At 48.2% G+C, this 14,334-nt stretch overlaps 1 protein-coding gene across 2 annotated transcripts in view; it reads right to left on the bottom strand.

The window, feature by feature from the left end:
* The window catches only part of LOC147898849 (oxaloacetate tautomerase FAHD1, mitochondrial-like), a 136,633-nt gene that overhangs the window by 81,555 nt on the left and 40,744 nt on the right, over positions 1-14,334 (bottom strand). For both annotated transcript variants that reach the window (XM_087379428.1, XM_087379429.1), the window contains 3 exons: positions 6,805-6,857; positions 6,624-6,686; positions 6,100-6,150 (listed from right to left, as the gene is read on the bottom strand). In XM_087379428.1, coding sequence (XP_087235554.1) covers positions 6,100-6,150; positions 6,624-6,686; positions 6,805-6,857 — 167 coding nt within the window. The remainder of the gene's footprint in view (positions 1-6,099; positions 6,151-6,623; positions 6,687-6,804; positions 6,858-14,334) is intronic.

The raw sequence follows: 14,334 nt of genomic DNA, 5'->3' as shown, positions 1-14,334 counted from the left end.
TTACAAGAAAGGGGGCAGGTAATGACATTTACTGAAATACCTGTCATCGTGACTTGGTTGGCTCCCTTGGCTGCAGTACGTGGACCCGCCTGGAGCTTCGATCCTAGCACCAACTTTCGGTTCTTCCGCTTAGGACACTCATTCTTTATGTGGCCCCGCTCCTCGCAATAAAAACATCGGCCTTCTTTCTTGAGCCTGAGAGTGCGAAGGAAACGGGCCTTACCATTCTTTGCTGGAGTTAAGCTTTTCCTGGAGGCGTTGTCCGTAGACTTCGTCTCCCCAATACCAGTCGCATGCTGAAAGAACTTGCGTTTGTTCTTTCCACTCGTTTCGGTAACTGTGGTTGCCTTGGTACCGGCCATGGTATCATCATATATGCGCGCATATGTCATGGCCTCCTGCAATGTTGTGCACTTGTTGTTCTTAATCTGCAACTTATAGGAGTCTGGCAAACCATCCACGAAAAAACCTAACAAGGTTACTGGATCCATTTTAGTGGCCCTGGTTTGCAAATCCCTAAATCTTTGAAGATAAACTTCAAAGGTCAAATTCAATTTTGACATATCGAGGGCCTTGAGCTTGCCGACGATATCGTAGTCATCTTCCTTCTTCAGGAACTCCTTCCTGAAGATGCCCTCAAAATCTGTCCAAGTATCAGGCTTAGGCTGGAGTTCTTTCCACCAAAGCAAGGCTTTACCTGACATAAACCCTGCTGCAAGCTGAATCTTTTTCTCATCTGGATAGGGGTGGAATTGGAAGTGTACTTGCCACTTGTGCAACTAAGTGTCAACTATCTCCTTTGTTCTTGATTTTTGGTCACCTGGAAAAGGATCCGGAGTGATATTCGGGCCTAGCACTGAAGCCATGGCATCCACATGCGTGAGTGCCTGAACCGTGCTAGCCAGAAGAGTCAGAGTTGCTTGTATCCCCTGGAGTTGCTGTGTCAACCCCGATTGATTAGCATTGACCTGCTCGAATTTGCCATCAAGAGCAGTCGTAAACTCACTAAAGGCTTTCGTAGTTATCAGGTCGTCATAGAGACCCTGATCATCCTCTCCCACTGGAGTGTAATCTAAGTCCTGCTCTCCCATGGTGAACTCGGGATTTTGAGCATCAGACATGGCTGAAATCTGATTTGATTACAAACGGAGAGAAATAACTGACTGAAACGAAGCATAGAGGAGGATGGAGCAGAAGAAAACCGTCCCGAATAAAGCTGACGGAAGGAGATGCTGAAATCTGGCGAATCGGAAGACCACGAGTCACGGAGCCTCCCCGAACCCGCAAGCCGGATGCGCAGGCTGCAGTAGTAGCTGTACGGTCTGCTGACGCAGGCCGTACTGTTGCGGGCGTAGCTGGTACGGCTGCTGATGTGGCCTGTACGGTTGCTGACGCAGGCCGTACGGTGGCTGCAGGTACTGGCGCAGTCACTGTTCGGTGCAGCAGCAGGTACAGGGACTAGCGAAACAGTCCGTACAGGCTGTACGGCTGTTGCAGAAGCTGTACGGACTGTTGCAGAAGCTTCGAGAACCGTGCAGGGCTGACGCAGGCAAGGGCAGATGCGAGAAGCTGATCGAAAACAGGGCGATGCTGACGCAGGCCGTACGGACGAGGCTGGCTGGGCACGGATATCGAGGTAGGGGCTCGAAACTCGAGGCTGCTTGTGGGTAGCCTAGCACCCAGCCCCCACCTATATAGGGTGCAGGGCTGCCTTATTTGGAAGCTGGGCTTCCAAAAAAGGCCGAGCCCCTCCAGCTTTGGAGGGGTGCTTTTTCGAAAAAAGCACCTCCCTCCTGCGCAGGCTGCACGCAGCTCTAGGCGCAGGCTGTTCGCAGCCTGTTGCGCAGGCTGTAATCAGCCTATTGCGCTGGCTGTGGACAGCCTGTTGCACAGGCTGTCTAGCCTCTACTGCCTCGTCTACTCCGCCCCTTCCTAGGCTCTGCATCCCTTCCTCCCTTGCTGTCTTTTTCCTGCACATCTCTCCTACTTTTCTGCTCTATTTCTCCTCCCTCTAAACTTCTCTCAGAGGCCTTCAGAAAATTCGATTCTCTCTCACTCCTATTCTTCTTGCTTTTCCAGATATTTCTTCACCCCTTCTACCCCAGGTAGCCAGCAAAAACGCAGAAGGAAATTTCGAAATTTAGGGCATACCTCGAAGAGAAATCCGTCAAAAATCCTCGCATCAGAAGTTCCTACCTCAGGAGTTGGCTCTGATACCAACTGACACGTCCTAGCACTCCTGAAACCCCTGATCTGCAAAACAACCACACACAACATCAGAACTGAGCAGGCTGCTCACCACCCAACCATGACATCTACGGGATGTGATCCCGAATCAGAAGATGTCCCCTCCGAGCCACGAGCTGAGCTACTGGCACGAACTCCCAATCAGATCCAAACCAGCCTGGTGTCCCATACCACCAGGTGGCGCTGTGAAGCCCTGGATCTGCCACTGGGCCTTGGGCTACGCTAAGATGCAGGCGCGCGTCCGCGACACAATCCAAGATCAGACCTAGCACCTGGGAACGAGACTTGCTCCCAACTGCACACCCAACTGCACACTGAGAACTGAACCTCCTGGGCCCCTTTTATAGACTCGGGCCCCGAGCGCCAAAAATAGCGAAGACCTATAAATAGTTCGTACCCTTGCCACTCAACCCGAGAATCAAGCCTGCCTAACTCTAAGCCTCCCCAGGCTAACCTGAGCTAGTTCTGTGTACCTAGTACACGTCAGATACCAATCTGTGCACATGACAGCTCCTCTCCTCTCCCGTCATGCCCATCGCTCACCGCTGCATGTCCGTTTAGGTTCGCTACTCTGATCTGCTTGCCCATCAAGTCCATCGCTGCTCTATCTCCTGTGAGGCGACCAGCTAGCGCTCAACGCAAGCAAAGCCAGGCGACTTGCCAATGAGTCAACACGACTCAACGTTGTAGCACGCCTCCAGCTCCAAGGAACATGACCAACAAAGCAGCAAACAACAACAAATTGGCCACGACCTACTCCTACGTTGAGTGCCACCACCTACTCCTAGCAACACGTCCCCAACGACCCTCTCCAAGCTTCATAAGCTCCTTGTCCAATGCCATCTCCAAGTGCCTCCAACGAACGCAGACACGACTTCAAACGACTCCAGCAGCAAATCCCTCAACTCTACCATCGCTACGCCACCACCATGAAAATTTGTTATCTCCCACCCGCACCGCCCATACAATTCCGTCCCTCAGACTTGGCCATTAGGTTAGTTTCTAGTTTAGTTAGTCGGGGTTCAGTTGAGTTAGTGGGTTTAGGTTAGATCACTTTAAAGCACAATTAGGTTAGAGTAACAACTGGTGATCTAACTGTGCTAACTATCTTAGTGATCTCTAGGTCAGTCCTAGGTGACGTAGGGGGCAAGGGGGGAGAAAAAAAAAGGCCAGCCTCCTCATGAGGGATCACTAGTACTACTTCACGTACCTGCAAAGAAAAGAAAGAGTTTAAAATCAGCGTCAAAGCATGGGAAAAGGAGAGCGTGAGAATGATAGACAAAGGGAGAAACAAGAAAAGGGACAAGATTCCAAAGCAACTAAATATAGAGGACGTGAATATACGCGTCAATAGGAGCGGGCTAGGAGTGGACAGCAAAGCAATAACGAAGAATGCTACATCATCCACCTCGGCGGTATCATCATTGTCATCATCCTCATCAACATCCACCTCAGGATCTTCTATTTCGACTTCGACTTCGACATCCACATTGATCGGTACATCGACTGCAGTTGTTACACCAAGTTCACCACCTACTTCATAGTCTCCACATACCCATGCTGGCCTACAATACTCTTTCTCTTCCCTCTCACCCCTCCCTCTTAGCCAGCCCTCCTCTCAGTAGTCTATTGGAGTCACCTCTTCATTGGTAATCCCTCCCTCTGGTAAACTTGCCTCACCGCCACCAACACTGGGACACAATAACCCCCCACCTTCCCTTTCACCCTCGCCTCTCCCTCTCAGTCAGTCACCCTCCTTGTTCCAGCCTCCTGGGATGTCTTCACGATTGCCACAAACATCTCCCTAGACATCTCTCCACCTCAGCCACCTCACTCAGTCACCATCCGCGTTTCAGCCACATCCCCCTACATTCATATCAGCCCCTTATCAGTTCCAAGTCTCGCGAGGACCTGAGTACCCCAGGGTCAAGCCGCCTGCTGCATGGGAGTCCCTACTCATAGTTATACATAGCATACGAGCGCGAGAGGCAAAGCTGTCACACTGTGCACAAGAGCAAGCCAGAGTCATACAGAGGAACAGGCCATCCTCATCCAGGAGCTCAGGCGAGACATCATACAGATCAGTGAGGAGGTGACCACCTTGAGGACAGCCCCTGTAGGTACTGCATCGATGGCTGTAGAGGCCTAGATTGCCACTATACAGTCTGCCATTGCAGAGACAACCAAGTGGATAGATGTGGCAAAGTGGAAACCTACAAAGGAAATTGTTTCGGCCACCCTCTTGGAGCAGGAGCAGAGGGCCAATAAGGTCCTCAACATCAGATACCATTCCCGTGGGTGACGTGATTGCCTTTGTGACCACCACCTTGGGGGTCTCAGAGCATGGGATCGAGGGGGCTTGGCGAATAAGGAGAGTAACCCCTTGTCATACAGTTCAGGGACACCTGGGCACGATTGGCAGCACTCCGACGTAGACAGCTGCGTGATCACCCTGTGATATCTATGGATGAGGAGCTGACACCCTTGCCGGTCGAGGAGAGGCATGTTCTCTTACAGCAACGGGATGTAACCCGCAAGGAGAAGAAGTGGATTGTGATTCGAGACGGCCGACTTATGACAGGCCCTCGTAGGGCACCCACCCGCTCTTCCACATAGGGAGGCGGGGTCTATGAGACCCAAGATACCGAGTCCCTTTCATGCACCATCTGGAACAGCAATGGTACCTTGTGATCAGATCCAGGGAACTTCTCAGAATCCTTTGCAGGACGAGACACAGTCTTCTACACAGAGAGACACCAGCGCCCAGAGTGCCCACTGCCGATCGTCAATGGATACACATGGGAGTCAGTGTTCAGACATGAGATGAAGGAGACATGCGGAGTACGAGGATCTGGAGGAGTGGCGGTGCTCTATAGATCCTCTCTCATTGGGACCATCTCGATCGAGAGAAGAGATGCACACTCTAGATTCATGTGGGTTCGGATCCGACGCAGAGAGAGCCATGATCTCTTCATAGCAGTATGCTACTTCCCACCTGAGACATCTCACTTTGCCAAGGATACACGTGAGGAGGGTGATACATCTCCATATGTATCTCTCTATCCAAACATTCTAGATCTTTCGAGTCGCGGGGAAGTCCTCGTTGTTGGGGACTTCAACGCAAGGACGAGGACACGTCAGGTACCCTCCTAGACTTTCGGGATGATTCCATATTGTTACCAGACATTGACCTTGATGAGGTAGGAATGACACGGGTATCTGCGGATAGACAGGGGCCAATCACATCATACGGGCATGAACTTTTGGACCTGGGTAGGGTACACGACCTGATCATCTATAATGGTCTTGAGCTATGGCCCTCCTCAGGTGTCTTCACTTGTTTTCCACACGGAGCGGGCTCTAGCGTAGTTGACTACATCATGGGAACTCCTACCTTCACATCACACATTACTGACTTCTCTGTTTCACCACTCCCCCTTGGGGCTGACCACACTTACCTCTTTTGAGGTAAAGCCACATGAGTTAGACCATCGATTTAGTGCCGTGTAACACTCATCTCCTCCAAAAATCCTATGAGGTGTGCCATTACATGTGGTCCCTTCAAAATCTCACCCACCAATCAATGACAAAATGTCATGGGCGATTTAATGAACTCTTTTGACCTTTAAATAATCCCAACCCCAAATCAACTGGAGGGTGATTTGGAAAACTTTTCCAACATGAGAACCTTTATGTACTCTTGAATCCCTCTTCTATCATTCACAAATGAAACAAGCGAAGGAAGCAACATGATCTCAATGGCAAAACTAAGAGCTATGGCACAAAAAGGATCCCACCATTATAAACACAAAGACACCCATCTTTTATTCTATGAAAGCATACTGATTTTACCTTCAACCATAGTTCCAAGTCATTGGGTGAAGGCACCATTGTCTTTGGTATCTACAACGCAAAGCAAACAATGTTACTTGCCTTCAAGAAGGGTTCGGTGTAACCCAAAAGTAGATCAAAATTACAGATTATGCATACTGCGCATCCCAAATGAATGTAGCAAAGAAATAAGTATAAGTAGGAACGGAATGATGGAGCAAATATACAAAAGCTAAAAAATTATGTGATCAAGATTTTATTTTCAAGTCTTGGAGATATTAAGAAGCAAAAGGATGCACGCGTTCTCTTTTCAGTAAAGGCCAATTATGTTGATACGGGTGAACAATTTTCAGAAAAGGCAAATCTCAAACAAGCATACACAATCAACGAAGTGATGCATGTGTAAAAAGGTATTTTAAAAAGTTGAAATAACTTATCCAAACATATGCATATACATCAATGAAAGATTAAAATTTGAGCTAAGAAAGTTCAAAAGCAGAACTCGAATCATAAATTCAAAAGCAATTCAATAAGATAGAACATACAAAATTGCTTATTGGGGTGAAAGTGTCATAACCCTTTGCAACTGTCCACGGTAATCCTGAAGCCTTAAATAGAAAAGCATGCAAAAGAAAACTTATCAGGAAACAACAAATTGTTGTTCTGTATGCACCAAATGGCAAATCTCATATATAGGGCCTAGGCTCCAACTCAAAAGACTCCTACCTTTGCAATTGTTTGCAATTCCCTTGCTGTCACATCTATAGCCAATGCATAACCTGCAAAACAGAATACATTATATAATGGTGGAATAATAACTTTTTATTACTACATTATATGATGGTAGAGATGCACGGTATAATATTTTATCTGCCTCATTATCTAATTAATTAAGTATACACCAAAGGTGCAAAAGGTAGAAGCAGCATCTCTCTCTCTCTCTCTATACCAGAGGACAGAGACCAGGAGGAGCTCAAGCACACGCTATACCAGAGGACAGAGACCAGGAGGAGCACGAGGAGGTCAGAGCTCACACAGGACACATGCCTCCACCCTGTGGATGTACATATGAGATGGTTTGTAGACGCCGCAGGATCTTGTTACATAGGGGACGTACTCGTCGCTTCATCTCCAGACGATCCAGGATGATGGCAGCTTTTCGGAGGAGACTTACTCATGGAGATCTCGCCCCACCAGCCGCTCACCTCACCTTTGCTCAGATTTGTACTCTCATAGCAGGAGGCAGAGTCGATGGACAGGATTTCCAGTATTATTTTGGTTCTCAGACTCCGTGACACCTGGACTTGTATCTTTGCATTGGCATATTGTACTCATCCCCCCATTTTGCACCCAGGGGCGGTTTCCTTGCATCTAGTTTACTTTGTATTTAGGCTCAGATTTGACATTATGTACTTTCACTTGCATTGTATTGCGTAGCACTTAGATGATATTCGACGATGCCTCTTCTTTGTGGCACGTTGATTTTGTGCTATCTTGTATGCAGAGTTCTTGATGTCCCATGGGCCCATTTTGGCCTTTAGTGGACAATAATACACTTTCTTTCTTTCTTTCTTTCTCTCTCTCTCTCTCTCTCTCTCTCTCTCTCTCTCTCTCCGACCCATCTCCGCCCTCCTTAGAGGAGACCACCCGAGACGAGGCATCACTCTTGATATAGCTCTTTGGATACAGAGGTCAAGGAGACCATGCCCTCCACCACAGCAGGAGACAGCCCGATAGACCCCGATCCGGGATATCTTTGAGCCCACAAGGGCCACCACGGTGCCGGGTTTCAACTACTGATCTCAGCTTGTTTTCAACTCTAGTTTTGTTCTGTCATTTTGAGATTTTGAGCTATATAGTTTAGTTTATCATAGCACTCAGCAAGGACCCTAGCGCACCCTTTGCTTCAGCCCTCCATGGCTTGTATGAGTTTCTTTCCATTTGCTGTACTTTGTCCCATAGGCCCACAAGGCCTCTCGTGGATGTAATACATCTCTCCCTCCCCCCCCCCCCCCCCTCTCTCTCTCTCTCTCTCTCTCTCTCTCTCTCTCTCTCTCTCTCTCTCCGTGTATGTGTGTAGGTTATCCACACTGGAGACGGTTGAGACAAAGGAGCATTTCTTGTGTGTCTGTCCAGCCTATTATGAGATCCTAGGGTGCTATCGCTGCCTCTTTCAGGAGGGGAGGGGCTTTGGTCCACTATCCCGTCTAACCCACTTCCATGATCAGGTCTACATTGGGCTCTATTTAATTGATATGGGACGACACAGAGAGACGCTACTACGACAAATTAGACAGCAACAGACATTGACAACGCCACAAGTCACTAAGGCAAACCGATCGACATGTCACGAACTTCTATGCATTCGGGTCCGCTCCGAGCCACAAAGGGGTGGAGGAGGGAGAGCTAGCAGACATGCAAGTAGCATGGATGAGCGGAGAGAGACGACACGGTACGGTCGAGAGCGACCAGAGCACGCACGATCGAGGTCCGACTTAGAGGACACCACCCGAGACGAGGCATCACTATTGATATAGCTCTTCGGATACAAAGATCGAGGAGACCACGCCCTCCGCCACAGTTGGAAATGGGCCGACAGACACACATCCGCTATATCTTTGCAGCACACTGAAGATCCACCAAAGTGCCGGGTTTCGGCTACTGAGTCTCAGCTCCTAAGTTTTCCAAGTCCAGTTTTGTTCTTGAGATTTTAAGCTATATAGCTTAGCTTAGCATAGCACTCAACAAGGGCCCTAGAGCGCTCTTTGCTTCAGCCCTTTGTGGCTTGTATTGGTTTCTTTCCATTTGTTGTATTTTCTCTCATAGGCCCGTGAGGACTCCCGAGGACGTTAATATATCTTTATTTATTTCTCCCCCCCCCCTCTCTCTCTTCTCTCTCTCTCTCTCTCTATGCTATATGATCAGCAAGAGATCCAGTTGGAGGAGCATTTCGCTTGCAGATGCCTCATATACTATGAGATTAGAGGTCGCTACCACTGTCTCTTCAGGGTCGGTTTCGTAACCCTATCTAGCTTACTATCATACCCAAATAAGAGATGCTTGGAACCTTTCATCCATGAGGCCATCCGACCCAGGGGGCACTTGCTCAAGACACATAGGCGAGATCAAGATATACAACCATACTCCACTCAGAGCATGATCACAGAGTTTTTCCAGACAGACAGCATTGATCAATAGGACCCTGGGTCTGAGGACCAAAGCGCAAGACGTGGCAGGCTCGCCAACCGGATTGAGGCACACCTTCCCTCCATGCTTGTTGGGCCACGGGGACGGCCAACAGGAGTGACACTTGCAGTTGTTCGTCGCATGGCTATAGCCAAGAGACCACAACGGACCACACACGCCGACCGCTGTCAGTTCCCTGTCATAGAGTTTATGCCACCATAGCCCCATGCATCGTTGACCCCTCTTCTCAAGCTTGATGTCCCCACTAGCTTTCAGTTGATCATCACATCGCCGCCAACCATGAGTTTCAGGGGTTTCCCTTTATGTATTGGTGTCGTTAAGTTATAATTATGGTTCATTTTGTATTCATCATGGGTGTTGTTGCCCGCTTACAGCCTTCACCCCCCCCCCCCCCCGACCTCAAGCCTCTCCCAACCTGTCATCGGATTTCCGCCTGCCCCTAGGGACTGTGCAAGTGGGTCGCAAGGCTGTTTCTAGACCCCCCTCACACACACAAAACTAGAACTGACTGTGGGCGGCCCCTAGCCCCATCACGGGATTGGGGCAGGCCCCCAGCCCTCCCCCCATCACACCCCAAGCCTCTCCCAACCCATCATGGGATCTATGCCTATCCCCAAGGACTATGCAAGTGGGTCGTGGGGCTGTTTCTAGCCCCACGGCCCTGCTGCCCCCCCACCCCGCTGACTGTGGGCGACCCTGGCCCCCACAGAGGACCATGGTTTGCTCCTAGTTCTATCACGGGCTGTTTCTGAAAACCCCCCCACGGGGGGCTGACTGAAGGATGCTCCTAGCTCCATCACCCGACTATGGGATCTCCATCGCAGGACCTGCAAAACTCTAGCACTGTGCTTTGCAGCACATTACTGCTCACAAGCATTGCACAAGCATCTTGGCTGCTCAAAGGTAATGCTTTGCTGCACACAGGCAGCGCACAAGCAACTGGACTGATCATAGGCAATGCTTGGCTGCTCAAAGGCAGCAGCAACACAAAAGAATGCCACTGCTGCTTAAAGGCAGTGTATCTTCAGGGTACCATTTCGCCTTGCACAGACCCACATCAGGTCACAGAGGTTACCCGTAAGGCACACAAGAATTGCAGCAAGAAAAACCACGATACAAATTGCAGAAGCTCGAATCAGAATCAATGTCACACCTAGCTCAAAGGACACATGGAGAGGACAACTAGCTCCAAGAACAGGATCTGAATGCAAAAAAGATTTGAATGCATCAAATTAAATACGTTATTGCTGGGCTAGATACAAATAAACAAAAATCAGATAAATGCAAGCAGAACTTATGGAAGATGCCAAAAAGCCAGGCCTGAAATACATATTCTACTGCTAAATTTGGGGCACATTTGATTACAAAAAAGTAATAATCTTGAAAAGAAAGACACATTGTTATCTCAGTATAGCAGGGAAGGACGTTTAACCCTAAGAGAACAGTGGTTACCCATAAGAGAGATCTAGTTAGTCTTGTCACCATATCCTAGTTTCTTAATAATCTTGGAAAGCAAGACACATTGTTATCTCAGTAGCACGGAAGGACGTTTAACCCTAAGAGAAGAGTGGTTACCCCCAAGAGAGTTATAGTTAGTCTTGCCACCATATCCTAGTTTCTACAAATCATCAAATAAGCAAGGCAATACTAATCCAAGAAGCAAAGCAGAGGTGTCCACTTCAGATCATTTTCCTGTGGTTTTGTTTGTTTCAGATCCTCATGTGAGGACCCGCTTTGCAAGTATCAAGATTCCAGATGCCTTTTATTCAGAGGAGGGCCTTACTGAGGCAATGTTGCGGACTTGGGTATCTCACATGCATGATGGGCAGCTTTCCGATGTAGCTGCAGCCCTCTCAGATATTAGCGACTTTTATCATTCAATTGCTTGTACACAGTAGTTGTCTGCTCTTTAGAGGGAGGAGTAGAACATGCCTACAGATGCTTGGATTTAGGAGCACCTTGCTGCAGCAAGGGCTCAGCAGCAGTCATTGCTAGATCAAAGAGTAGAGTATGCCTTTCAAGCTAAAGAGTCATTTTGGACTCAGACGAGAGGTAGGGTCAACAAGCAGTTCTTCTCTACTCTTGGCCCCAGGAATAGTAAGGAGAGTGTATCACAACTTGTTGACTCAAACGAAGTTTTACAGACACATCCAGATGCCGTCTTGCAGGTAGCTAAAGAGTTCTATGCCTCCCTTCTTACAACAGATCTTGACCATCAAGCCACAGATGATGCTAGAGTTGTTATTTGGCAACACTTACCTATGTTGGTGACAGGGGATATGATAGTCTCACTTGATGCACCCTTCACCAACATACAGTTCATGATTACTTTATCCGCTCTTCATAAGGCCAAGTGTCTTGGATCAGATGGACTTACCCCCTCTTTCTTTATTACTTTTTGGGATCCTTTTGGGATCAGATTGGGGATCACATTACCTCAGCCCTGTAGGGTGTTTAGGACTCGGGTGAGATGCCAAACTCGCTTACGGAGGGTCTCATTCATCTTATTCCAAAAGGGGGTTACATGAATTTAATGTCTCAGTGGAGGCTGATCACTCTTTTGGGCACCTTCTACAAAATCTTACAAAAGCAATCAGCCTTCATTCGCAACCTTTTCTTCCAAATCTTATACGTGATACGTAGACGGGCTTTGTGCATGGTAGGAGCATTTTCGATAACATCTTCTCATTTTGGGAGGCTTCTGATTGGGCCATGCATAATGGCCATAGGCTTGTCATTCTACTCCTGGACTTTGAGAAAGCTTATGACAGGGTAGACTGGGGCTTCTTAGAGGATACCCTCGCTCGTTTCGGATTTTCGAATGCATGGATCAGAGGGGTGTCAGCTCTCTACAGATCAGCCCATAGCCAGGTGCTTATTAGTGGAGTCAGGGGAGATAGGTTTCAGATTACCAGATCAGTCCATCAGGGATGCCCTTTAGCCCCCTTTCTCTTTTTATTTGTGGCTGAAGCTATGAGCTACTACATTAGAGCTCAAGCTGATATTATAAGGCTGAGGCTTCCATTGAGACAGGAGGATGAGCTCTTGGATGGGGCTCACATTAATTGGAATAAATCCAATGGATTCTGGATTAGTGATGAGGAAACTCCAGACTGGGGTAACGACATAGGGTTCACTTGGATTCAGAGGGATGTTTCCATCACGTACTTAGGATGCCAGGTCGGGTTGGGAATCTCTCCAACACAGCAGTTTGCTCCCATCTTGGAGAGTATCAAGAGGAAACTCATTTTTTTAAGTTCCGCCAGACTTGACCTCGCATCCAGGGTGGTGGTTGTGAACCATTGTTGGCTACTGCCTGGTTCGTCTCCTCATGGCGGAGTCCCACATGCCCTGCAGAGCTGATGTAATGTGATCACCAATCTGCTCCCAAAAAGTAATAAAAAAAGAAGGGGTAAGTCCATCCGAACCTGGGCACTTGCCCTTGTGAAGGGCAAGTAATGCAGTCTTGAATTTTGCATTGGTGAAAGGTGCATCAAGAGAAACATACATCTCATCCTTCACCAATACAGGGATACACTGCCAAATAACCTCTCTGGCATCATCTATGGCCTGTGTGCCCGGATATGCAGTAAAAAGGGATGCAAAAAAATCTGAAGCTACATGCATGACGGCATCAAGATCTGACTGTAACACCCCGTCTAAGTCAACAAGCTGTGAGACACTATCTCTACTATGTTTGAGCCCATGAGTAGAGAAAAAGTGTTTGTTGACCTTGCCACCCATTTGAATCTAAAAGAATTCGCGTGCATGAAAGGCATACTCTGCTCTCTGATCCAACAATATCTGTATATGAGCCCTTGCTGCAGCAAGGCGCTCCTAAATCCAAGCATTTGTGGGCCTCTTTTGCTCTTCCCTCTGAAGGGATGCTAACTGCTGGTGTATACTAATCTCATGTCTCTTATAATTAGCGACTGTATGATAATAGTCACTAATTCCGGATAAGGCTGCAGCTACCTGAGATGGACAGACAACTCCACCCTGTATGTGAGAAACCCAAATCTGTAAAATATCCTCCATGAGGCTCTCCTCTGCATAAAAAGCATTCGGAATCCTGACATTAGCAGAGTGTCCTCTCCGATGAGGCTCAAGAATCTGCAACACCACTGGAAAATGATCTGAGGTGGTAACCCCAGTAGAAATGCATACAAATCCGCCTCTGTCAAGTGCCCAATCGTCTACATAAAATATGTTAATACGTGCATGGATGGACATGTGTACTCTTCTGTTCGACCAAGAGTATAGGAGAGACTGAGGCATAACATGAAAGGCATCATCAAACCAAGTGTCCCTGCCACTGTACTGAAATAGAAAGGCATCCCAAGCTGCCCTCTCCAAAGAATAAATTCCACCCTATCTGCCTCCCTTTTTGTCTGATGGCAATTCAACCATGTTGAAATTGCCACCAATGATCCAAGAATCTGCAATGGGGGCCCAAGTTAGTAACTCCTTCCAAAAGGAGACTCGCTCCCCTCTGTTGTTGGGGGCATACAGATTGAGAAGACCAATCTTACGCCCTCCAATCAAAATAATGATCCATTGAGCTCTAGAGGGGGAGATAATACCATGACCAGCAACCAAGGGTAGAACAGACGGAAAGACCGAAATGCAAGTACCTCCCCTTGTGCCCATAGCAGGCAACCAGAAGGTATGTCCTGAAAGAAGTTTGCCAGACTTGTTGCAATCACTGGCATCCAACTTGTGTTCCTGGATAAAAAGGATACCAATAACACCTCCAGTGACACCCGGATGAAGCTGATTCCGGATCAGCTGCCTACGGTGACGCTGTGGAGCTGCACCTAGGCCTTGTATGTTCCAACTGACTATCCTCATCGACAGGAGGATGCTGGGTGGAAAGGCTTACCCGACCTAGTAGAGGAGACCAGCTTCCCCTGGGCCGAAACACTCCTACTGAGGGCAGGAAACTTAATAGGTGAAAGGATCCCCACACCTGCTGAGGGGAAGGCCCTATCAAAAGGCATCCCAATGACCGGGACCCTTAAGGTGGAGGGCACAAACTCCTCATCCATG

This window comes from Dipteris shenzhenensis, chromosome 9, assembly GCF_047967505.1.
Source record: "Dipteris shenzhenensis isolate YYH24624 ecotype China chromosome 9, Dip_SZ_1.0, whole genome shotgun sequence".
Lineage (NCBI taxonomy): Eukaryota > Viridiplantae > Streptophyta > Polypodiopsida > Gleicheniales > Dipteridaceae > Dipteris > Dipteris shenzhenensis.
This window is presented reverse-complemented; position numbering and strand designations above follow the sequence as displayed.